Here is a 24,529-nt window from a genome sequence, read left to right on the forward strand (position 1 = left end):
ATTTTACTGTTCAATTGAAATTTGATAATTGGTACATTGTACTCACATATTCCGTTAAAGGCCAGTTTACCATTTTTAGATACTTTTACACCTCCAGGGTTAAATTCGATGGTCATGCCTGCATCCTGCATCTTCTTTACCGATAGTAAGTTGTGTGGAATATCCTTACAATACAAAACGTTTTGCAAGGTGATTTGGTTTCCGCAGCTGTTAAGATTGACCACTCCTTTGGCTGTAGCGTAGATAAACTCTCCGCGTTTGGCAATCTCGATGGCCACATTTGATTGCAAACGCTCGTATTCGGAGAACAGTGCTGTGTCATTTATAAGATGGTCCGATGCACCTGAGTCTAAGATAAACTCAGCCTCGCTTGCCATTGAACTGGAAGTTGCATTTCTCAACATGAAGGCAAAACTACGCTCTGGTTGGCTTGTTGCTGCTGTTGCCATCTGAGCCTGCCCATCTTTCCTTTTGTTTTCACTAAAGTTCTGATTCAGTTGCCTTTTCAAAAGGAAACAATCTTTCTTTAAATGACCTGGCTTGCCGCAATGAAAACATTTTGGCTTCGGTTTGAAACTTGGCTTAGACGGATTCTTCTTGAACTTCTGCATTGCGTTACTTTTAAATTTTGTATCTTTGAACTCTCTTTTACCTACTGCTTGCAAGACTTTAACACTCGTGTCCTTACTAATATTCCTAAGCTTAATCTCTTGGTCAAGAAGTCGCGTTTTTACAAAAGCTAGAGTCAAGTTACTTTCTGATAGAGTCTCTATTGCGGTTATAACTCCATCATAACTGGGTGGAAGAGTTAGGAGTAAATGGGAAATTTTATCCATGTCATCTAACTTTGCTCCTGACGCGATAAGTTCAGTAATGAGGTCATCGAAGAAATTAAAATGATTGAGGAGTGAAGTGTCACCTTTTAATTTCATGGCTAAAAGCTTCTTTCGCAGAGATAGTTGCGATGCCAAGCTTCTCCTTTCGTAAATTGCATCTAAATTTGCAAAAATTTGCTTAGCAGTGCTTTCACTGTTAGCGTAAGATAAGAAAGCATCACTTAAATATTCAATTATTAAGCTTTTTGCATTGCGTTCTGCCTTTTTTATCTCATCGGTCACTTCTGCATGAGTTTCATCTATAACACTCAAAATATCGTGCTCCTCTAACAGCGCTCTCACTCTAAACTTCCATATTGAATATTTTTCTCCATCAAACGGTTTGATATTCCTTTTTCCTTTATCCATTGTATGGTTCTCTATAAAGAAAAATACCGCAACAACTACCTGGCAACTCTTCTTAGCAACACCTAACAGCAACCTCCAACAGCAATAACTCCGCAACAACAACTTTTCAAAGTAATATTTAGCAACAGCGGCCAGCAACTTTCAACAGCATTAACGTCGCTCAACACTGTCCTGCAACAATGTCTTTCAGCAGCAGCACTGTCTGGCAACACTGTCCCGCCGCAACGTGGAGATTTGCGGCAAATTTGTCGAAGCGTTTGTGTGTGTGTATGTGTTCTCGGCGAATTCGTAGAAGTTCTAGAAAGATCACGGCGAATTGGTGATATGTATGTAGCTTCTTCCTGGAAATATAAAATTGTTTTGCAGCGAATTTTTCGCAGCGTTATATATATAAAACCAATTTAACTCTCTATAGTTTAGGAATCGCTCCTTGTTGTTCATGGACCACCGCATGTATGTAGATACGCATATTCGTATGCACACACACACATATAACTTTTTCACTTTTATGCACTTTCACATTGTAACGTTAAAAACACCATTATTTATTCACTGCAATTGTGTCTGGGCCCATAACCTATGGTTTTGTCAATAAATGGATATAATACAATTAAGTATTAAGCAGACGACCTTCCAGTGAATAAATAATAACGCAGATTTAAACTGTATGAACCGCACGCTCTCGATGCCAGAATAGAAGTGAAGGAGAATATCGAGAGAGCAAAAGAACGTCAAAAAATAAGAAGAAGAAGCGGACATGAATGTATGCGTGTACATCAATGTAACTTTTGTACATTTGAACATTCAAATTCCAACAATAGCTAATTTATATATTTTTCAGTCACGACGAACTCCTCGAGGACGAGTGCTTCGATCGACCCTCGAAGAGGTACATGGACATGCACTCGCCCATGGAGGCGAATGCCCATCTGCAGTGCCATGGCTCCAGTCTGGAGCTGCCCAAGCTGGAGGAGCTCAGCTGCCTGGATCCCAAGATACAAAAGTGAGTGAAAATAATAAAACTGCCTTAATTTATTAACACTAAATCTGCATACAGAACGCTTCTATTGATCATGCGCGAGATGATTGGTACCGAACGCGACTACGTGCGCTCCCTGTACTACGTGATCGAGAACTATATAGACGAGCTGCTGCGCGAGGATATCCCCCAGCCGCTGAGGGGCCAGCGCAATGTGATCTTCGGCAACATCGAGAAGATCTTCGAGTTCCACAACTCGCACTTTCTGGGCGAACTGGAGCGGTACGAGCGGAATCCTTTAAAAGTGGGAGCTGCCTTCCTGGAAATGGAGTCCAAGTTCTACCTATATGCTCTGTACAACAAGAACAAGCCCAAGAGCGATACTCTGCTTAGCGAATATGGCAGTTCATTCTTCAAGCCGAAACAAATTCAGCTCCAGGATAAACTGGATCTGGCCTCATATCTGCTGAAACCTGTGCAGAGGATGGGAAAATATGCTTTGCTGCTGCAGCAATTGGTCAAGGCCTGCAAGGAAGTCGAAGGAGCAGCTCTTCAAGAGATCGCTGCGGATGTGGAGGAACTGCAGCGGGCGGAGGAGATGGTCAAGTTCCAGCTGCGCCACGGTAATGATCTGCTAGCCATGGACTCACTGCGCGATTGCGATGTCAATGTGAAGGAGCAGGGACGACTGCTGCGCCAAAATGAGTTCCTCGTTTGGCAAGGACGCGGTGGCAAGAAGACCCTGCGACAGGTGTTCCTCTTCGAAGAACTGGTGCTCTTCAGCAAGGCTCGTCGGTTTCCCGATCACAAGGTAAGAATGTGTTTGAATAACACATAGTATGCACAGAAAAAAAAAGATATGAAGTAGAGTCAATTCTACCTTATTTCATATCAATAAAAAGCTGATATGACTTATGTTCAATTTATGATTCAAATATATCAATTCGATATTTTATCGTATTATCTAAAATACCAAATGTATTTTTTTTAAATAAAAAATGTAAAATAAGATACTCATAAATATCAAAATGATATGAATAACTTGATCTTTAAAAATATAAAATATCAATCGGATCTTTTGTCAATTCTTTTTTCTGTGTAGTTATAAAGTTAGGAACCTATTAGGTTTCAGGTTTAAAAGTTATGAAAGAGGATAAATTACGAAATTATGGTAGAAATAATGGACTGAATTCTTAATAAAGTACGAATTTATACATTTATAATTTGTTTTGCATCAAAAGGCAGCATTTGAAAGGCTTAAGGTACCACATAAAATCATACCAACAGTTAAGATCTGTTTATCAATTTTTGTTATCAACAGAATCTGGACATCTACATCTACAAGAACAGCATTAAGACTTCGGATATTGGCCTCACAGCGCACACAGGCGATTCGGCCACCAAGTTCGAGATTTGGTTCCGGAAACGGAAGCCCGACGACACTTGGATGCTGCAGTGCATGTCGGAGGATATCAAAAATGCCTGGACCGAGGAGATCTCCAAGCTGCTCTGGAAGCAGGCGAAACGAAACCGAGGTTAATCTCTACTTTATATTTAATAAAAAATATTTTTAAACAAAATATCTATCCCTTTGCAGAGGTTCGTCTGGCGGAGATGTCTTCTATGGGCATTGGCAGTAAACCCTGCCTGGATATTCGACCGAGCAACAACCAGATCAGCGATCGCTCGATTCCACTGGCGCAGCTGAACAAGAGTGAGTGGAATAAACCAATTAAATGTTTATATTTTATTCATTCTTTTGATTTTATTAGCCCCCAAGCTGCGTCACTCGGAGCCGGGAAAGGGCAGCATGCGACGGCCCAACTCGCTGATCTCGGAGAGCTCCTTGTCCAGCGGCACCAGCACCACCAGTGGCTCCTCCATCAGCGGAGGCTCCACGTCGGGTCACCACGATGCCGTGGGCAGGCATAGCCTGCACTTTGGCAAGTTGCCGGGACCACACAGCACCAGTTCCACCAACTGCAGTGCCACCCTGGAGTTGATCAACGAAACGCAGGCCCTGAAGTTGGGCAAATCTCCGAGTGGAGGAGGAATCAAGGGGACGGAAACCGCTGCCGAGGGAGGCAGCACTTCCGGAAATGGAAATGGAAGCGGAAACGGACTCGGGAACAGCAAACGACACCACAAACGATCGACAACCATTGTCAGCCAGCTGTCCATGGGTATAGAGCTTGAACTGTGCTACTTCTTCTAGACGCACCCCGTAGCTAGTAGTTGATCCCTGTACATAATCTCGCAGAACCCCCCAGTATTACTGTATATAATCCCCACCTACACCAAAACCTAACCCGTAATCCGTGCCTGTCGTGTGCTGCATGTTTCTTGTTCCATGTTTTATGCTCTAGCCGATATATAATGTGTCCAATATGTGTAAATATCCCCCATTCAGAGAGCGGCATTGTCTCCGACATGTGCGTAACCCCGGATCAGGAGCAGTCGGCGGCGGAGAGCAGCCGGAGCAGTTGGTCCACGTCGACGACAACGGCATCCGGAGCTTCGACGACCAGCGCATCCACGGTGATCCTGCGGCGATACCGATCCTACGCCCATGCCGCGGAGTCCGCCAGTCCGGACAGCGGCAAATAGGAGCTCCTGGAGCATCGAATCTAGATTTATTAGTACATAGGAATCCCATTTATAGCTTTAGCAGAACGGTTTCATCGGATCCAGATTGTACCATTACGTTCGATCCCTAATTTTAATTCATTATTTTTGTTATTTATTATTTATTACATTTTTAGTTTTCGTTAATTTGTCATAGTCGCTGCTTTTGGTTTGGCCTTGTTTTTTCGGAAAACTCAATTGAAATTATTGAATTCAGCGTGTCAATGTCGAAGCGTATTTCACATGTAGTTCTTAGTCCACACAAAACACAATCGAACGATCCATACACACAGAATCGATGGGAGCCATGAGCACCACCCAAAAAAAAGGGGCGTGGCCGATGCCCAACATATCTGAATCGAAGTTCATTACGTACAGTTAGTTGATATGTAACCTAAGTGCCTACATCTAAAGTAATCGTAAACGAACATAAAAATATATATCTATACATTATATTAAATCGATAAATAAGTATAAGCGAAAATTTAAAATCAATAAATGTTGCTTCAATGTAAAACGATCGTGTGTTTACTTAAATTCAAATAACCCGCCAAAGCTCAGTTAATGTTTTCTATTTATAGCTGCCTTACAATTCCCAAGTGCTTGTTCGGGGATTTGTTCGTATAAATAGGGGAGTCTTGATGACTTACAATCTCTGAATGATATGATGAAAACTTTACTTCCCGAACCATCGTGTGGGCCTTTGCCAATTTTGGTAAAGGGACGTAATTCTGATTCAGTCAAAAACTGTTTTTGCTTTTTTCGGTTACAATTTAATAGGTGGTCGTATAAAAATAAACTTTTAGCTTAGGACTAACTAACTTTGAGGAACTTTCTTAACCGCCGTGTAAAGTGGATATAAAGAGAACATTATCGTTGGGCTGCAGCTCGTACTCCAGTTCACCCTGGAAATGGATTTATGTGGAGGAAATATCCTAAAGATATAGTGGATTTTAACTCACCAGTAGTTCCCAGTCTGTGTCATTTATCAGAACCAAAATTCCAGGTCGTCTGCAAAGAAGAAAGATAAACAACTTTGGATAAAAGGGTTTATTTTGAACAAACTTACACGGTGTCTCCTTGAAGAAAGAGTTCCGGTCGGTCTGTTAAGATATTGGCATGCATCCACTTCAGCAGATTGGCAATGGTCCCTTTAAAAATATATTTAATTTAACTTAAAATTAAGAACAAATCATAAACCGATTTGAAAACGTACATTTTTGATTACCATCCAAGGCGAGTTGCCGGCGTTTGATGTTGCCAAAAAGAAGCTCCGCTCCTGCACTATAGAATTATCACATATTATTAAAAATATAAATAAATAGAGGGCTTTCTTTACCTAAATTCCAATATTATTTTTAATTCCGGCGTGCCCATCATATGTTCGATGTAAATAAAGGTATGGCCGTTTCTGTATTACCGAAAAATCCCAGCTCTCCTCAAATAATACCAAATCCTAAGTCCGAAACCCAAATCGGTCTGGCAACTACAAACTCAGAACTCCCAAAAACTTTAAACGATTCTCGGGAAATATTACGGTTTCTTAGAAGTAACGCTTTTTTAGAATAACGCTTTTGACTCTCTGCTCTAAGTACTTCAATTTTGTTCAGTGTTTAAAAAGATTTTAATCTTTTATCAAGAACTCAAACTAAGCTTAGACACATTTACATAAAGAACGACTCTTTGTTAAAGAATTAAAAATATTCTTAAGCTTTCCATCTATCATAACTAAGTTTCAATGGAATATTCATCGGAAAAACTATTCAAATTCGGTGAGGCCATTGAATTTGTGCTCGATGAGATCTCCATTGATCCCGAGGACCGACAAACTTTCAAGGAAGATGCCCAGCAAATCGAAAATGAGTTTATCCAGGCGATTTCCCGCCGAGATCCTTACTTCGCATCGGCTTTCCGTGGACTCTCCTTGACGGGCAGTAATCTGGACAATGTTAAGATCAATTTGCCTGACGAGTTTGATATGCTGACCACTATCCAGTTGCCGTGTAAAGTAGAGCCCGTACCGCTGATCGGACAACGCAACTACGTGATATTGCGGGTCGAAGGGGATAGAATCCCTATGCACTTGGTGAATCAGCAAGGAGAGGATTACTTCATTAGCCGCCGAAAGGTTCAGGCCTGGTTCCGGGATAATGTCAACGAAGTGATGCCAGAAATAAAATACATCCATTGCGGAGGTGGACGAACCTACGAGCTGAAAAACATAACCGGAGGGCATGTATCCGATTCCGGGAGAAAGATCTGCTTCGACTTTGTGCCCGCTTTCAGGTTTTTGGCATCGGAGTGGCTTCGGGTTTTTCCCCAACACCGGAACGAGGATCGCAACTGGTACGCCGTGCCCTGTAAATCCGAAATCCCGATATTCCAGATGACCCCCTTTCTTTTGTCGTCTGTGCTCCTCACTGGGAGCGAATGGTTTTTGAGAAGAAGCAGCACCTTAAGAACGGACTCCGGCTAATGAAGGCTTTGCGGGATGCCAATGATATGCCCAAGATCTTCAGTTACACCATCAAAAGTCTCTTTCTGAACGCAACCAAGAAAAAGGAAATAAGCTGGAATCAATCGCCAGGTAAAATACTCATTCGGGTAAGTGCTTATAATTGTTGCGGGTGATCTTTAATATTAATCCTTTTCTCTCAGGCGATTGTCTTTATGACGATGTTCCTTCGAAGGGGATTTCTCCCGTTCTACTTGGTTCCGGATGCCAGCGTTTTGGAGCACCTTGAAAAGGATGAGAGAAAAGAATATCTTGGAAAGCTTTACCGCATCCTAAAACGACTTATCAAGTGTCGTGATCGCGATTGCATGACTCCAGATGATATGCAGTTCATTTTTGGAATGCAGTACTGAATACTTTTTATATTGCCATATCCCGTTTATGTTATTAAGAAATCAGAACCAGAAGTAATTTCTGAATTTAACGTTATAGGATAAAAACAAATGAATGTGTTCCTTATAAATGTTGCTCTTACCGAAATCTTTAAGTTTTAGCTCTCAGAAGCCTTTAATTTTTCTATGTACAAGAGTTTTCCTTATGAAGAAATATCTTTTATAAATAAAACATCCCTCCTTTTTATTGCTGCTCCTTTGTCTTCGTGGGTTTTTCCGGGTTTGAACTAATATCCAACTTGAAATCGATGGGTTTGTCGTAGCCCATGATCTTAACATAGTGCTCGGGATCGTCAAAAAGGGCGGGATCCACGAAAAGCGGGCGTTTGTTGACCAGGAAGGAGGTGAACATGCCGGGAACCTCAGGAACCACCACGTCGTCAGGTCGGAATTTCGTCTGGAAGGAAAACACAGTATTATTTATAGATAAAAACCATTACCATCTACTCACCTTAATCTTTTGCAGAAGCAGCGATATTGTGGTGGCCGTGTACTCCTCTGTTTGGGGATTGTAGTGCAGTTCCGTCACGTACTTCTTGGTGATGAAGTGCAGCAGCAGTGGGGTGACAAAGGTGAAGAATCCACCGATGGTGCAGAGGAAAACGGCCATTCCGGTGCCTCCGATTTTCATTCCCTGCTCGAGGAGAATGGGCTGGGCGGCCAAGCCGGCTAAGCTGGTGCTCAGCGAGAAGAACTTGACCACCTTCATTCGGGGCGCCAGGGTTCCATAGTAAATCCGCTGCAGTGCATCCTCGGACTCCGTTTTCGTGGATTTCACCGAGAGGCACCTGTATTGCTGGAGTTTTTGTGGTTGTAACTGCGGTTGCTTTGGGAAATTGACGCCGGCGATGCACCTGCAGTTTTGGACGAGGGAAATCTGTCGGGTGGCACTTCCCAGGGCCAAAGCAACCTGTTTTCCTCTTGGCAGCACAGCTCGTAGACCTAACATTGTGTATTTTCCTAGTTTTAATTGAAATAAACAGATGTTTTTTGAACGTTGAATAACACGAGCTAGAGGTCACATCCACTAAAAAATCTCTGAAAAAACAGTATACCAGTATATCCAAAATATACCAACTACATTTTTAAATACCAAAATTGGGTACGGACACATTATTCAGTTAACGGAAATTTGAATACGGAAAGAGCCGTAGGTGGTTGTAATTTAAAAAATCTTCATTTCAATAAGTAATCATTAAGAATAGAAACTGTAAATTTAACAAATATCAGCCTAATTTAGTTACCCTATACACGTCAATAAGTATAAGTATTAAAGAGTTTTGGTTCATATTTAAATTTGTATTGTCCCAAAGTCTTTTGAGCAGCTAACAATATTATAAATGGATTCCATTCACTTTTTTTTGCCAAAAATGGCCAAAAATTAAAAGTTCCAGGTTTGAATGCCAATCGATTGGGAATTTAATTACGAGCTCATAAAGGTATGACAATTCATTTTGGGATCATTATTTTTTTGTCTCCGCCAAAGTACTGATATTTTAGATTGGAAAATATGGAATAGAATTTTAGGCAAAAATAAACATTTCTTTGCGGTTTTTCAGTCGTGTTTTGGACAAACCAAGGCCTACAATAAAAAAACCGAAAGTTTTGGGCAGCTAACAACTAAACTAACGATCCCCATTACTTTCTAGGAATTTAATTTTTTGATAAATTTTCGCATTTTTAATAAGGGGTCATCATGATTTTTTTGCAAAAAAATGTGCAAAAAATAAAATTAACAGGTTTGAATGCCAATCGATTGGGAATTTTAATACGAGATCAACTAGGTATAACATTCCATTTTTGGACTACAATTCTCATTTTTTGGGGTAAAATATGTATATAAGGTTTTAACTAACTTAAGACTTAACTAAACAGATTTATTAAACAGGTGTGATAAATTAATCAAGTTATTTATTTAAAAACGTATCTATCTATTTTAAAGAGCCTTCAAGTGCTGACCTAATTAAAATCTTGGGAGTGTAAACTTTACCATTTTACGAATTTCCAACCAATTCGAACAATAGAGCCAATAATTTGGCAAATGGCAAAGGTCGAGTGCGTACTGGAGATTGTAATTGATTAACAATGAGCCTGGCCGGGGGAGGGGCCACGCCCATTTTGCGGTATTATCTGAAAACCAAAAACACACACAGAAAACTGGCATGTGGATTCGAATTAATATGCTCGAATTAATGTGGGGGCGTGGCAGAGGGGGCGGATGTGGCTCTAGTTACCACTAGTACATGCAATTTGTCGCTGTTGGCGGTGGCCGAGGCTTAACCACATTTTTAATTTATGTAGCTTTAATTGTTTAAATGGAATGGCCCACACACGCACCGAGGTTATATGGTTACAAAGGTCCCTGGCATTTTTGTACTTTATTTTTTAGTCCCATCAATTGTGGGAATAGTGTGCCAAGTGCACGCCCGACTGAGCTGCACTTTCAGTACCATGTCCAGTTGGCCAACCCATCGTATCCCATCCCAACCCCATACCATCGACTTGCCAAGTACTCCCCCCTTTGGATTCCGGCAGTTGAGTGACAGGCGGGCGGAGATCTTGAAATTGCTTTAATGCAGCGGCCTCCGGTTTCATTGGGCTGCATTCAGGCGTCACTAATCAACAATTTTCAAAGTGACCAAAAATCACATTTGATTTTGAATTGCCCCAGTCATGTGGCTCGGTATCTCCCCTCAATCCTCTGTCCTCCATGCTCCATTCATCATCCATGAATCCGTCTCTTTCTCGGCTATGGCAATCCTTTTGTTATCCGTGCCTTTTGTTGTCATTTCATTATTGTTATTTCATGCATCATATTCATCCACGACTTTGGTTACACTGGGAAAATTTATCGATAAGTATTTAAAATCATGCCTGAAAATCTATAAATTGATCTATATGGTGAAATGGCCTTGAAATAAATATTTATGATATTTTCCAAATGAGTATTTAAGGTAATTGAAATTTCTTCAAGTGCACCTGCTGCTTTGCAATTGTTTGGCCAAAATTTCACATGCAGCCGGCAAAATAATTCATGGCAAAAAAACAGCGCTGATATATGAACGAGTGGCAGGGCAGGAAAAATAGCAGAAACACCATATTGCTCATTCAAATTCGCTGTGATATCAATTTATTTTTATGCTTGGTGGCGACCTTTTTTTATACCATCCCCCAGAGTCCGCCCACACTATCCACCACCACCCATCCGGTCTATCGGGTCCATAAATATGCCACCTTGCCATCGATGTTCCGCTGGCTGATGAATGTGATTTTCGATTGCAGTTGGCAATTTGTTTAATTTGTTTAATTTACCCTTTCGGTCACCCCGCGTGGCCGCCTTTTGTTTTAATGGCCTTATTAATTTATCAAATTATGCAACATAATTAATAATTTTCGCGAATCGCTTGTAGTTCACTCGGCAATTCACTCAAACACCCCTCATTTTCCATTTTTGCTCAAGTACCACTCATTTCTGCAAAGTTGGATGGCCATCGATGGCCAACAAGGACTTGTTTGAATAGAACTCGTATTAAGTTGGAGTTGCGAGTTGAAGGGGAGGCCTTCAAACAGGATTCGAACCCGCAGGATTCAATTGGGTTCCATTGAAATGAAGTCCAGTCCGTATAAGTTGGAAATAAATGTACTCCTTATTTGAGTGGAATATCCTTGCCCCTGAAATTATACAAAAATTGAGTAGAGTAGAATTTCTTAAAAATAAAATAAAACCCTACAAAAATTATGAGACTTAAAGAAAAATAAAATATTTTATATATCCTTTTTACAGAACCCAAAGAAAATACCCTTTATCTTTTATTCAAACCCTGACCTAGAGCTACTTAAAAACCAAAGCAATATATTGATAACAAGCTAATTTGGGTAATTCTTGAAAGAATAATGTTTCTGGAGCACCTAACTTAATGTTTAGAGCCCGAAACAAAAATCCTGGACTCATTTTTGCAGCTAAAATGCAATTAGGACACGCTTTACAATTAACATGCTAATGAGCCAAGGAAAAAAGCCGGAAAAGCGTTTGAGAAAAAAATGGGGGAGAGGTAAGGTCAGGGAAATGGGGCGAAAAGATGGGTGTTTGCCCTGTAATTGTAGAATTTGTAGTATCAGTGGTCTGGTTAGATGTGCAATAAATCATTTCAAATTCACTTTAACACGCGCATGCAGCGAACTCGAGTTTTTCCAGGGGCGGCGGTTCGGTGGAAAATGCACACCATTTCCATGGCAATCAAAGGGAGGGGTGGTAAGAGGAGCTTCGTGGGCGTGGCTAAATGTTAAACTAAATGTTGGAATAATTACAAGCTTAAACTATGCGCATATTCAGAGGGAAAAGTTAAGGGAATTCATTCATATCGGCGAGTAAGTGAGTGTGGAAAACTCGATGGCTCGCACAGGTGTTCCCCCTGGGAACCCCAATCTAATGCCAAGTCCTCCCCCTTTATGCATTGAACCCGCACTCGGTATTCGGTACTCGGTGCCCGTAATTCATGTTCACGCTCACCCGGAGCCATTATTATGTTTCGTTCCGTTGTTCTCCACAAATTGGTAGTTCATTTCGAGCACATTTTGTGCCTGGCTGGTTATTAAATTGGCTTATAATTTATACGCTCGTGAACTCGTTATTTTGCGCATTTAATAAAGACAAATGCGAAGCAAGTGGGTTAATTTAACGAGAGGGCTGCGATCTCTGAGTTATGAGTGGTGCAGCAGCAGCAGGAGCAGCAGTGCATCCGATCAAGGGTATCCACTACCCATTCCCATCCCAAGGACCCCCGAACACCCACTCCTTTTTGTCCTGCAATTTCCCTGGCAACGACAAAGGAAAAGTTGCGCCATCTGCGCCGAAATAATTACTGACAAAGTCTTAAATATTAAATTACACACTTATTTATTTTGGCCAGCTCGGTTCAGTTCGGTTGAGCTCGCTCGAAGGACATCGACGCATCGACATCGACATCGGCATCGCCGTGTCCTGTTCTCACGTACAATGTCCTTGTCCGTGGCTGCAATAGTGTGCGAGAGAACGCAATGTCTTCGCCGGCTATTCAAATAGACGTACCCCTCCCGAACTCCCAAACAGCCACTCAGGAACTCCGGACTTTGGACGAAGGACTCCTGACTGAGGACCACGGACTGCGCCACTCTGGTGTTTACTTTGTGGTTATTTTGAGGCTACAAGTTGCAACTTTTACATTTACGAGAACGAGAGCAAACAGCAATAGCAACAGCAACTACTGCCAGGCGGTTGATGTCTGGAAAGACCCTGTCCCTATAGCTTTAAGGACACTGACAAATAAATCATTCGTATTTAATTAGACCTTAAAAAAATATAATAATGATGCACAAAACAAGGACAAAATGTCCTTACAAATATAAAATAATTTAAATATATTTAATTCTTTCTAAATATAAAATCTAAAATAAATAATCTTCAACTTTCTTAAATTTTTCTTTTAATGTAAACAATTTACATTTTTTTCCAGTACATTTTACTCCCTCGCAATCTTTGAGAGTCCGCCCACTCAGATGCTTACCTTAATCTAATGAAAATTAAATGGTTGACAAGGAGCATCGATTGGTAAGAGGCGCAGCTGCCTTAAAGTGTCCTTTCATTAGCCCAGTTCCGCCTGCTGCCACCCACTCCACCCACTGCCTCCCCGAAAAAGTGCAACTTAAATTTCAATAAAGCCGAGAAGTCGGGCAACTGGCTGCAGAGTCGAACCGAAAACTGCCATGTCCGAGTGAACGAGCATGTCTGTGCTTCCGGTTCAGCACGCAGCGGGCTTCAAGCTGTCAGCCAGCGTTTAAATCAAAATTAAACCCCGAAAATAAGCTGCAATGTGAAGTGAGCTGGTGGAGGGTGAGATGGTGAGGGTGCAAGGCAGCTGCCACTGCAGCAATCAAGCCTCCAAAGTCATTCGCCCTTCTCGTTGCCATCGCCACACACTTACCCACTGTACTTTCAAGGGTCCTGCCATATTCTCTCAAGTAGTTCTTAAAGAAATTACACAAAGTTCTCTTCTCTACGCTTATCAATGGGAGTTCTTGCAGAACGCTTCACCTGTAACTGCAACATTTTCAGCTTATCTTGTTTACTTCCCGGGTTGCATTGAAAAATATTGATTTTACTGACTTAAAGGCATTTTCTTTGAAGATAAACACTTGCTTAATGTTTGACTTACTTTATTTGATTTAAATAGGAAATTTTCTGGGAAACAGGAATATTTCTTTGGTTAAATTTAACGAAAACTTAAAATAAATAATTTATATATTCCCATTTAATTTATCTTTGAATGAATTTATTTCCTTCTAGACAAGATAGAAATGTTTATAGCATTGAATACAATTGATACATCTTTGAAATAATTCATTTAAATTAAAACTGCTCATAAATAATATTTTTGATGATGCCTTATTGCTCTCTAGACTTCTCCATTGTGCTGGCCCACGCTGCGTATACGTAACGTTGTGCTGGCGATGCAACCGAAAGTGTGTGTGCATCCGAGACGATTTAATAAAAATAGATGAGTAAACTGGCATTAGACAGGACCTACCCCGTCACACACACTCCATTGGCTTTGTGCCGTCGCCTCACTTCGAGCGTTACAAATTCAACTTTAAGCGTTTTGACGCTAAGTAGTTGATGGCATTCACCCAAACCAACCCCCTGCCCCTCTGAAATGCCAGGGCAACCACGATTGAGTGCACTCCCACAATATTTCCTTAGCATATATCAAAAGTTATAGTTAAAGAGTTGGCCGTTGTTTGGCTGCCCCTATATCGTCGTCGTAGTTGTGGGTTCCCCAGTGCACTTCCTTCCGGCACTTTGACTGGCTGCCCTGCGTCGTCTGGTTGATTTTTGTCTGCCTCTCTGGATCGACTGCTGCGAAGGATCTTGTATCCTGGATACTGCTTACCAGACTCTGTCCCTGGCCATCCAGGCTACACGCATGCTTCAAGCCGAAAATTGAAGTGTTTGCGCCGAGCACAAGTGCCCGAAATGTGCATGAAAACAGCTTACGGCAGCATGAAAATTTCTGACAAGATGTCAGCCGGCGAAGGAGTCCCTTTTTTGGACTACAAAGCTAGCAAGGACCAAGGAGCGATGACGATGACGATGAGGTTGCCGTTACGCACATCGTTTGGCCTTAATACGGCATTATATTGTTGCGCATACTTCCCATTGCATATTAAAAATAGTGCGGAGGGCAAAAGTGCAACGTCAGAAAAGCCAAAGTATGCACAAAGGACCGCTATTTCTGATTTATAATGTTAAAGAATATAAATTGGTGGAATAATGTTAAATATCATAGTGCTATATATAATTTTTGAGTAATTTTTAAAATTTATTAGCGAATAAAACTGAAAACATTGCATAAATTTGAAATGAAAAAGTTCCAAAAGCAAATCAAACGATGAAATAAATAAACACTAAATCAAAACCAGATTATTTTTATTTCGACTTAAAAATCGCTGTGTATCATTTTTAAATATTTAGCAAATTGGAAAATGTGTAAAACACAAAATAAACATTTGTTTTGTTTGGCATATTATAAGCTTATTTATTATGAGTCATAAATTACGACTACAGTTTGATATGTTTTCTATTTAAATAGGTCACATAAAATAGCTATCGAACATTAAACAGAAATTCATAATAGTTTGGTGTTCAATTTTTGAAACCAATATGTGTTTAAATGCTCAATAAAATAATGTTCTATTAAAAAAAGCTAGTTACCCCGAATTTAGACATTTAAAATTTGGTCAAAGTTAAACCTTTAAGAACTTTAAGGTGGAGATTCTAAATTCCCGCCGTGCATATTCATAGCCGAGAACTTTATTCATTAGCGAATAAGACGGAGGTGCCTTCGAAAATATCGGGACACAAGTTGCGCGACTCGTACACGAAATAAGTTTTCCCTTTTCTGCTCGAGTTCTTGTTATGGAATTTAAGCAAGTTGTCATAAAAATGTCGCCCCCATTGACACGCCCCCCGATTTGGATTGGGGGCGGGGGTTGGTAAAATACAGAATACAGAGTTCAGAATACAGAAGGAGGTGTCAATCCGCACTGCAAAGTTGCCCGAAATCCAAATCCGCACTGTGGTTGCCGTTGCAGTTGCAGGCAACTTTTGCTCCTTCCTGTTTCGTGGAAAAGCCTCGGGGGGCGGGCTGGGAAATGGGGGCGTGGCAGGCAGCAGATGTTGCCGAATTGCGTGCAAATTGTTGCTGTTGTTAGCCACAACTTTCCGGGTTTGCACGATTGACACCTTTTGGGAATTTGCGACAGCCTTTAACGGAGCCTGCAGTTTAATTTGTTGGCCGTCCAGGAAAAGTGGAAAGCCTACTCTCCATCTTGCAACGTCATCATCGCGTTTTCAGCCAAGTTTTCCCAGCAATTTAATAGACGGTGCTAGCAACACAGGGGAAAATAGAAAATGGAAAATGGAGGAATGCGGAAAACTAAACGTGCCCAATGCGAGATTCTGGAGAATTCGCATAAAAACTTTCGCCCTAAACTTGTGCAAGTTCTTTTAATTTTAATTAAACGGATGAGCAGCAATTAGCGAAATAAATCTGACAATTTTGCAAATGAGCCAGCATGGCGCCGGCGTCGAAAATTGCAGCCAAATGCGGGACAGATTAAATTGAGGCTATAGTTGGGGCGGAAAAAATATGTTTTTCTCGCTGCGGAACGAGAAAACAATTCGAATAACCATACAATAAGTTCTATCGAAAGGGGGGGGGGGGGTCTATAGAGGGGCTCTTCGGGGTCCTCAGAACTCACTTAAATTCAAGTTAACAGCCACGGACAAGAGTTTTTCCCGCTACCAGCTGGCTTTTCCAGCCGCGCATAGTTTTGGCTTCGGTTTTTGGTTTGAGCTTCGGTTTCGGCCCGGCTTTTTGGCTTTCTGGCTTTTTGGCTGTTGCGGCTTTGCTCGCCTCCTTTTTTCCATCGCACTTTATATTCATTTTGGCTTTTAATTGAGGGCGCTTACTTGCATTTTTGTTGTCACTTTGCGACTTCACTTCCTCATCAGGCCCTCAGCCCCTTTTAAGGGGGCATAATGGCCTGCACTCCGCATTGTTTTTTGCAGTTTTTGCATTTAATTGCAAAACTTTTTTAATTAAATCACTGCCTAGAACATCTGTGTCAAGTTGAGGTTTTTCGGGGCTCGTATGAACCGGCATAATGTATTGGGGGGTTTTATGATATTGGGAGTATCCGGAAATTCGGTGAATCCCCTTCAGATCAGGGTGATTTTCTATCGCAATTCGAATGACAGTTCTGCTCAGTCAATAACCTATGCTAACAGTCCACATTAACTTCGGATCATTAAAAAAAAATTATATATTTTTGCGGTATATATTTTATTAACTTTTTTTTTGCTAAAAATCGCAAAAAACTTAAGTTGGAATTTTTACGAATTTTATGAAATTTTATTTAATTATTTTTGAAAATATTCGCAAAAAACTTACATTTATTAAATTAAATTTTATTACAAAGCTTGGAAATTTTTTATTATTACTTTTGTTAAATATTCCAAGTCGCTTAATTTTGTGTTTCTAAGTATTTACCTACTTATGAACCTGAAAAATAAAGTTTAATTTTTACACTATATAGCCAAACTAAAACGAAATGAAATTAGCAAATAGAAATCTTACTCTATCTACATAATTATAATTCCAATATTTATTTGAAACGTTTTTATGTTTTTTTTTTACCACCTCACCCATACTCCATTTGATACTTATCTGATAAATTAGTTTTCTTATATATTAGTAATGTTCTTCAAGTCTTAGTATCCAAGTATATAATGGAATAGCAAGAAAAACCCCCTCAAGTATTTCCTACATACCCACATATTTGAGGTCTAGGGGGCACACGCCTTATCAGCGGTAATAAGTGCCGCACGAATCCGAGATTTCAGCTCAGTCAGCCGACAGTCGCGAAGGTGGAATGACTTGGATCGCCGTGCTCATCGTTTGCCTAGCAGCAATCGCTGTCCGGGGGGAAGTCCCGATTGCGACGAGGGCCGAGTGGAACGCCCGACCTCCGAGTGGCCCCATGGACAGCATGGAGACGCCCCTTCCCCGGGCTGTGATCGCCCACACAGCCGGAGGCAGTTGCTCCGACGATGTCGCGTGCTCCCAGCAGGTGCGAAATCTGCAAAACTACCAGATGTCCAGGCAGAAGTTCTCCGACATAGCCTATCACTATCTGATCGGCGGCAATGGCAAGGCGTACGAGGGCAGGAGTGCGAACCAGAAGGGAGCATTCGCTGCTCCCAACAACGATGGATCACTGGGCATTGCCTTCATCGGTAACTTCGAGGAGCAGGCGCCCAGTCAGGAGGCCTTGGAGGCCGCCCAGAAGCTCCTGGAACACGCAGTAAAAGAGGGTCAGCTGGTGGAGAACTACAAGCTATTGGGACATCGCCAAGTCAGTGCCACCAGAAGTCCAGGAGAGGCACTCTACAATCTAATACAACAATGGCCCCATTGGTCTGAGCAAATATAACATTCTGAATACACATCTTAAGTTTCGACACGTAAAGACCACTCCTTACACATTTATTTGTAAATATAATTATATATAATTTGTTTTTTGCTTAAATACGAATACTAAAATTGTAATTTTGTTGATCTGTTTCCGATGTACTTCGTCGACTTCGCGCATTTTGTCAGCTGCCGCCTTTTGCCCGGCCCAATTGAGGGGGCCTGCTGCTCCCCGGGAGCAGTTCACTGGGCCACAATAGAGATTTGAGACATCACATAGCATCATTCATTCGAACCGGAACTTCCGCAAGAAACTAAGCTAACTATACAGAACCCTAGATGAAGCACGGAACGCAGAACGTAATCGTAATGGTATGCAGAGAATGGTGCGCCAAACGAGAGGTAAACAAGAGTCGGCAACGTGGCAACTTGGCAACAGATGCTGTTACAGATTACAGATTACCGATTACAGATTTAGAAAATATAAAACAAGGAACTATACAAAATTCGTAAAGTACTTAGGTAAATTGCACTAATATAAACTCCCGTTTGAGCTGCCGCTCGCACTGTCTGTACTGCCGCCCAGTCCCCCGTTGCCGCTCAAGTTGCCACTGGCGATTCCCATGCCCATTCCTACGCTTCCGTTTCCGCCCTGCTGGCCAAAGTCCAGCTGGAGCAGCCAGTCCCGCTTGGCCAGGCCCTCGGGCGTCTCGCCGCGCTGCGTGCACAGCGGCTGGAAGCAGGTGGTCAGTCCGACGCTGGGCGTGAACTCGGCCCGCTCGCGCAGCTCCTCCTCGGTGGCCAGCATGATGCAGTCGTCGTCGATCTCGTCGCTGTCGACGCTGTAGGCGGCCGCCAGCTGCTGCTGCTCGGCCCGCTGCTGCACAATGCTGTCGCTGGTGCGCCGGAAGGAGTCGTCCGTCTTGCGCAGGAAATTGTAGAGCGCCACGCAGCCGAGCACCACTTCGCGGATGTGCTTGTCGCTGATGCGCAGCGGCTGCGCCAGAATGGGGAACATGTTGCAGAGTATCCGCATCGTCTGGTCCGCATGGGCGTTCACCTGCTCGAGGGCCTCCAGCACGGCGCGATCCTTGGGCAGGTTGCGCGTGGTCACCAGATACGAGGTGGCCGGCAGCACGGAGTCGCCGGCGAAGTAATAGCCCTGTCGGTCCATCTCCGCGGACGACTGCTGCTCCTCGAGGGCGTGCATCTTGTGCCTGATCAGCTCGACGGCAGTGGTCTGGTTGTAGATGTCATTCGGACGGCTGCTCGCCGCCCGCTCCACCTTGGCGTACTGGAAATTGTTGTCGGCATCGACGATGCCCGTGAAGATGACGGTCGCCCGCTTGCGATCGTCGCCGGCGGCGGCGGAACCGCTGCTCGCGGCCGCGGAATTCGAAGCGGCTCCGGATCCGGAGCCCTGGAGCTGGATGCTGCGCATGAACAGGTTGCCCACGCAGTGGGGCAGGTTGTGCTTGCGCTCCATCTCCTCGGCGGCGCTGCGCCACTGATCGTCAGTCTTTGGTAGTGTCACGTATTGGTCCTTGAGGTGCTCGTAGAAGCCCAGACAGATATTGGCAATCATTTCGTTTATCACAAATTTCGAGGCACGGAAGCAGTAGTTTCGACAAGAATGTACTTCACCTGGGGTTAGGGAGTTATAAGTTTAATTGATTGCTATTAGTTAGGTCATTCAATACCCACCCGTTGCCAAATACTTGAGCGTTATGGCCAGCCGCTCCTCGGCGCTGAAGGACTTCTTCTTGCGCTGCGGCGCATACTGGCTGATGATGGGCTCCAGCTTCTGCACCAGATACCGGAACTGGCTCTCTGTGATGGCTAGGAAGTAATTCAAGTGGTAGCACTCGTCCTTGCGCGACTGCAGCTCGCTGAGCAGGTTCTCCTTGCTGAGGAACTCGGCCTGGTTCTTGCGCAGCCACTCCTTGGTCCACTCGAGTCGCCGCCGCGTGTTGAGTATGCCGGCCAGGTCGAGGGCGCTGATCTTGGAGGCCTGCGGACGGGAGAGCACCGAGGTTCTAGCGGCTCCAGCCGAAGTTCCTGCTGCTGCTGCCGCCTGCGGTTCCACTGCGGTGGTTATTGCTCCTCCTCCGCCGGGGGCGTTGGCCTCCTCCTGACCATCCTGCGCCACCGGGGGCTGGGCCACGCCCACTCCAGATCCTCCAGCCGCTTGTCCACCGGAACCACTGCGATTGCCACCATCGCGTTCGCGCAGCACGCCAATAACCTTTAACTTGATCTTGTCCATGGAGACGACTGCAGGCTGCAAGAGATTGTACTATAATCCCAGGTCGACCTAGAATCTATAGCTATATAGCTATATATCTGTGTGGCCGCACCCCACTTTTCGGCCCCCGATTTTCGCCCACTCGTCGTGTGTTTTGTGCAACAAATCGATTTTACTCACCCTCCCAACCTCCCGTTCCTGGCGATGTGTGTATAACCAGTTTCGGATGTTTCAGATGTTCGTCTTTTCCACGGCGCTGGGTTGTATAATTGCAAAAGTCCCTCGGAACTGCGTATATCTGATATTTTAGCTGCTTTTCAGGCCTTTATCGGTTTCGTATGCTCATTTGAGCAGCGAAGAGTAGCCAAGAAAAATGCGATGCCAATACGAAAATGCAGCCATCAGCAGCGTAGCAGCAAAAACAACAACAGCCGAGAACGTCGACAAGTTTTCGGGTGTGCGGGGCCAGGTGGGCCTTTGGGGCCAGCCAAGGAGTTTTCCGGCCAGTGGGCGCTTGTCCGTATCCGTTTTTCCTCGGCCCAGCTCACCTGCGTTGCGGCTATCACTTGACCAAAAACCACATTTTCCCCAATTCTTTCTTTTTTTCACGGTGATGTTCGAAATCCCCCAGCTGGACAGTGTGCGGGTGGCAGAAAAATACCAGCTGGCCGTTTTACAATATACCAGAAATGCTTGAAATAAACGGTATCACTGGGATCGTGTCACCGCTAAGCTAGCCGAGACACAACCATGAGACCGTATTTTCGCAAATATGAGTAGGGCTGCCACCTGTCAACGTTGCCACTTGGGTCTATTAAACTGACCGTTGATTTTAAAACTCCTCTAAGGAAATAAAAAAAACTAAGATTTTCAAATATACATTGCTTGTACGCAAATATATATTCGGTTTTATAATCACCAAAACGTAGGAGAACACCCTATATATACAGCATACAAAATAAAATCCAGAAAAATCAATTTTTTCTTCCCTGCCCCACACATGTTAAAATCCAAAACAGCAATTTTTATTAAGCATTTTATTTGGTTATTCATACGCGTGTGGGTTTACAATACAATAATGTTATTTTTTTTTTTATATTTCTTGTATGTTTTTAACATAAATATTAGTTTTATTCATATTCCATTACAGTGGTGATGCTAAAACGTTTAAATCCTTTCAATAAGTAGGTTCTCGCAAGATGTGCTTTACGAAAATTAGCGATACACTTCATGGCTGTTTGTGGTATTTCTAAGTGAGTTACTTTCATATCTTGTATATGTTTTAAATTTGATCTATGCATTTTTTTTCAGATTGTATATTTATGTATATTTCATTGTTAAAATATGCAAGCGAAAAAATTTGCTTGGTTCTTGTAAAAAATGAGACTTTAAAAGCATTTCACTTGCCAGGCTTCGGCTATTTCATTACGTCCCCTTTTCCACATGCGTTTGTATAATTGCTTAAATTAAACTACAATAATAAGCGATTCATTTAATAATAAGTATCCTTCGTACATTACATATATAATAACTACACCAAATTAAAAGCAAGGGTTTATTCCATTACAACGCTCTAGCACAAAGAGGTTTAGGTTTCTCCTTTAATTTAATCGAATTTTTTAACATTAAAGCCAATAAGAAAATGCGTTTGAACGGCTAATGCTTGCCATATTCATATTCGTATTCATGTCCGCGATTTTATAGTTTTTATAAATATATAAAATATATATATTTGCCTTTAAAAACTCGTGTATGCTTTTCAATATCATTAAAAATGTGTGTGTAGATGGAAAATGTCAAATTTGCTAGTTAATAAATCCCTCTCGCTGTTCGATTTGAAATCGGTGATGTTCAGAGCCGGTAAATCCATTAGTGCTGCGCCTTGTCTGAAAAATCCAAAAAAGAGAAAAGTCTCATTTAGTAGCTATTAAGTTTAATTAAGGCGGCGAGTATTACTTTTCTCTGTCAAGTTGAGCTCTGCTTCTAAGTCGAAGACCAAGTAAAGACACAAAACAAAGTAAAACGAAAAGCCGCGCAGTTTTGCCGTGTGATGCTTACCTAGCCGAATATTCTAAGTCACCGTTCAAGCCCCATTTTCATATGGGATTACGCGTGACTCCTCCCACATCTCTCTTTCTCTCTCTTTGTCACTCTCCCTGTCTTTCTTTCTATCCCTTAATTCCATCCAGTGCTTACTGCTTCTTCGCGGGATCGTGTCCTTCGTCCTCGACCATCGTGGACTCATCGTGGGACCAGAAACTGGCCGACATTTGCGACGACGACATGCCACTCACACCAGGGAACGAATCCTCCATCAGAGTGCTGGAGGCACAGCTCGTAACGCTCCCGGACATCTGGGAGTTTCCGGCACTGGTCTGGTAGGTGGCCGTTGTCCCGGCCGAACTGGTGGTCTGCTCCATGCAGAGATTCAGCGAGTCCACCGATACGTCCTTCGACATTCCGGACTCATCCAAGGGCAGTTCCTGAATGGCACCACCCACAGTCGTCGTTGTGGTGATCACCCTGGTCACCGTGTGCTCATGCCCATCCGCATCCGTGCTGGTGGTGGTCGTGGTCGTGGTGGTGGTCAGACCATCGCCCAGGGTCACTCCGCCACCGCCGCTGACGAACTTGCTCATCAGGTCCAGCTGCTCGTCGCCGAAGGACTCGATGCTCTCCTGCCGCGAGTGCCGCTTGTCGATCTCCAGCGAGTCAATGTCCGATCTCGTGGTGGCGTCCTTGGAGATGTCGAAGCTCTCAATGCTGCTGGTCATCATGTCGTGGCTCTTGCTGATCTCCATGCTATCGATGCTGTCCTTCTCCGAGTCCTGGCTGTCGATCTTCGACTTGGGCTCCAGCTCGGTGGCGGTAGCCTCGGCGATCTTCACCTCCTCCCGCTCCAACTTGTGCTTGAGCAGGGCCTCGATGTTCTCCGCCTGACTGGAGGGCACCACTTCGGTTCGGGTCACGGTGCGCGTGACCTTGGTCACCACTCCCTTCTCACTGCCATTCGATTTGTTGGATTCGTCGGAGCGCGAGAGGAGAGCCGCCTCCTCCCGGGCCTTGATCTCTATGAGGTGGGCTTCGATGCAGGCATTCTCGAGGCCCTCGAAGTCCTTCAGACTGGAGACGGATACATCGTCACCGGGGGCAGTTCCACTGGCACTGTGACGGACCACATAGCGGCGGGTGAAGCTGCCGTTGCTCGAGTCCGTGGAGCCTTGGTGAGTGCGATTGCGGTTCTCCAGGGAGATGGCCTGCTCCAGAGACTCGAACTCCTGCAGACTGCTCATCGAGACGTCGTCGTGTTCGCCGCGGGAATGATAGCGACGGGCGGCCACATCGTACTCAGGGGTGCTGGAGAAGGAGTCCTTGAAGCTGCTGATGCGACTGCTGCCCACCTCGAACTCGCCGTCCTCCTCCTTGATGTCCTCCAGCACGGCTCCTGCTAGATCGTAGGGATACCTTAGCTGGTTGTCCGTCAGCTGCATCTCAACCCAGCGCTTGTTGGCCGCCGCCGTTTCACTGGAATCACTCTCCTCCTGCTGCTCGCTACTACTGCTAGCTGCAGTTGGGGGACTCTCCTCGAACTCGAAGTTCAGATCGTCCTTGTAGAGCTGGGAGCCCAGCTTGGGATCTGCTGGCGCCGACTTGATGATGATCTTCTCCACATCTTCGTCGTGCTTCTGCTCGTACTTTGTGGGCTTGATCTTTATGCTCTGACCGCCGAGATCCACTTCGTTGGCCTCCTTGGCCACCTCCTCGATGATCACAAAACTCATCCGAGATATCGGGTTGTTCGACCATTTCGAAGGAGTCCGGCGAGTCGGGAGCCTTGCGATCATCGTACTCGGCTCCGACTTCGGCCCGCTTCAGCTCCTCGAGCTTCTGGCGGTACTGCTCCTGCACTCGCCGCTGAAAGTCCTGCTCTTTCTCCTCGGCCTTGGCCTTCTGGTACACCGAGGTATCGGCCGCCTTGTGCAACTCCTCCTCGGTGCGCACCTTGTAGAGCATCTTTCGG

The 24,529-nt window shown here is 43.8% G+C and overlaps 7 protein-coding genes across 10 annotated transcripts in view; 3 read left to right on the forward strand and 4 right to left on the reverse strand.

The window, feature by feature from the left end:
- Positions 1 to 5,365, forward strand: part of Pura (Puratrophin-1-like) — a 60,271-nt gene extending 54,906 nt beyond the window's left edge. For all 3 annotated transcript variants that reach the window (XM_044394667.2, XM_044394668.2, XM_017137210.3), the window contains 6 exons: positions 2,086 to 2,247; positions 2,302 to 3,034; positions 3,545 to 3,758; positions 3,821 to 3,937; positions 3,996 to 4,406; positions 4,634 to 5,365. In XM_044394667.2, the coding sequence (XP_044250602.1) occupies positions 2,086 to 2,247; positions 2,302 to 3,034; positions 3,545 to 3,758; positions 3,821 to 3,937; positions 3,996 to 4,406; positions 4,634 to 4,830 (1,834 nt within the window). In that variant the 3' untranslated portion in view covers positions 4,831 to 5,365. The remainder of the gene's footprint in view (positions 1 to 2,085; positions 2,248 to 2,301; positions 3,035 to 3,544; positions 3,759 to 3,820; positions 3,938 to 3,995; positions 4,407 to 4,633) is intronic.
- Positions 5,366 to 5,666: 301 nt separating this feature from the next.
- On the reverse strand, positions 5,667 to 6,277 carry Urm1 (Ubiquitin-related modifier 1). Its single transcript, XM_017137216.3, has 5 exons — positions 6,188 to 6,277; positions 6,065 to 6,132; positions 5,918 to 5,999; positions 5,811 to 5,859; positions 5,667 to 5,753 (listed from the first exon to the last, which is right to left on the reverse strand). The coding sequence occupies exons 1-5, from the start codon at positions 6,226 to 6,228 to the stop codon at positions 5,685 to 5,687; spliced, it is 309 nt and encodes a 102-aa protein (XP_016992705.2). The 5' UTR covers positions 6,229 to 6,277; the 3' UTR covers positions 5,667 to 5,684.
- Positions 6,278 to 6,476: 199 nt separating this feature from the next.
- LOC108054321 (cyclic GMP-AMP synthase-like receptor) lies at positions 6,477 to 8,040 on the forward strand. 2 transcript variants are annotated; one of them, XR_011418622.1, is made up of 2 exons: positions 6,477 to 7,435; positions 7,507 to 8,040. XR_011418622.1 is itself a non-coding variant. In XM_017137214.3 (2 exons), exons 1-2 carry the CDS (start codon positions 7,279 to 7,281, stop codon positions 7,714 to 7,716), a joined length of 384 nt encoding a protein of 127 aa, XP_016992703.3. In that variant the 3' UTR covers positions 7,717 to 8,040. The 2 variants fall into 2 exon arrangements, 1 of the variants encoding a protein (XP_016992703.3); XM_017137214.3 differs by having other exon boundaries at positions 7,279 to 7,452.
- On the reverse strand, positions 7,846 to 8,796 carry LOC108054322 (transmembrane protein 70 homolog, mitochondrial). The gene is made up of 2 exons (XM_017137215.3): positions 8,207 to 8,796; positions 7,846 to 8,152 (listed from the first exon to the last, which is right to left on the reverse strand). The coding sequence occupies exons 1-2, from the start codon at positions 8,702 to 8,704 to the stop codon at positions 7,940 to 7,942; spliced, it is 711 nt and encodes a 236-aa protein (XP_016992704.2). The 5' UTR covers positions 8,705 to 8,796; the 3' UTR covers positions 7,846 to 7,939.
- An 8,885-nt stretch (positions 8,797 to 17,681) lies between these two features.
- On the forward strand, positions 17,682 to 18,425 carry PGRP-SD (Peptidoglycan recognition protein SD). Its single transcript, XM_017137212.3, has one exon. The coding sequence runs from the start codon at positions 17,725 to 17,727 to the stop codon at positions 18,283 to 18,285; it is 561 nt and encodes a 186-aa protein (XP_016992701.2). The 5' UTR covers positions 17,682 to 17,724; the 3' UTR covers positions 18,286 to 18,425.
- LOC108054319 (uncharacterized) lies at positions 18,303 to 21,165 on the reverse strand. The gene is made up of 3 exons (XM_017137211.3): positions 20,689 to 21,165; positions 19,968 to 20,544; positions 18,303 to 19,907 (listed from the first exon to the last, which is right to left on the reverse strand). Exons 2-3 carry the CDS (start codon positions 20,527 to 20,529, stop codon positions 18,796 to 18,798), a joined length of 1,674 nt encoding a protein of 557 aa, XP_016992700.2. The 5' UTR covers positions 20,530 to 20,544; positions 20,689 to 21,165; the 3' UTR covers positions 18,303 to 18,795.
- Positions 21,166 to 21,530: 365 nt separating this feature from the next.
- LOC108059193 (ankyrin-2) overlaps positions 21,531 to 24,529 on the reverse strand; it is a 62,497-nt gene continuing 59,498 nt past the window's right edge. Inside the window, 3 exon segments of the mRNA XM_070215588.1 lie at positions 21,531 to 22,394; positions 22,567 to 24,284; positions 24,286 to 24,527. Of these exon segments, the coding sequence (XP_070071689.1) occupies positions 22,701 to 24,284; positions 24,286 to 24,527 (1,826 nt within the window). The 3' untranslated portion in view covers positions 21,531 to 22,394; positions 22,567 to 22,700.

This window comes from Drosophila takahashii, chromosome 3L, assembly GCF_030179915.1.
Source record: "Drosophila takahashii strain IR98-3 E-12201 chromosome 3L, DtakHiC1v2, whole genome shotgun sequence".
In the NCBI taxonomy this organism is placed as follows: Eukaryota; Metazoa; Arthropoda; class Insecta; order Diptera; family Drosophilidae; genus Drosophila; species Drosophila takahashii.

Coding starts and splice junctions, on each gene's coding strand:
- Urm1 (XM_017137216.3), bottom strand. CDS start 6,228: ATGATGGGCACGCCGGAATTAAAAATAATATTGGAATTTAG. Junction 6,133..6,187: donor AAAATAATATTGGAATTTAG/GTAAAGAAAGCC, acceptor ATAATTCTATAG/TGCAGGAGCGGAGCTTCTTT. Junction 5,860..5,917: donor TTTCTTCAAGGAGACACCGT/GTAAGTTTGTTC, acceptor TCTTCTTTGCAG/ACGACCTGGAATTTTGGTTC.
- LOC108054319 (XM_017137211.3), bottom strand. CDS start 20,529: ATGGACAAGATCAAGTTAAAGGTTATTGGCGTGCTGCGCGAACGCGAT. Junction 19,908..19,967: donor GCTCAAGTATTTGGCAACGG/GTGGGTATTGAA, acceptor CCCTAACCCCAG/GTGAAGTACATTCTTGTCGA.
- LOC108054321 (XM_017137214.3), top strand. CDS start 7,279: ATGGTTTTTGAGAAGAAGCAGCACCTTAAGAACGGACTCCGGCTAATG. Junction 7,453..7,506: donor CAGGTAAAATACTCATTCGG/GTAAGTGCTTAT, acceptor CTTTTCTCTCAG/GCGATTGTCTTTATGACGAT.
- PGRP-SD (XM_017137212.3), top strand. CDS start 17,725: ATGACTTGGATCGCCGTGCTCATCGTTTGCCTAGCAGCAATCGCTGTC.
- LOC108054322 (XM_017137215.3), bottom strand. CDS start 8,704: ATGTTAGGTCTACGAGCTGTGCTGCCAAGAGGAAAACAGGTTGCTTTG. Junction 8,153..8,206: donor TGCTTCTGCAAAAGATTAAG/GTGAGTAGATGG, acceptor TTTTCCTTCCAG/ACGAAATTCCGACCTGACGA.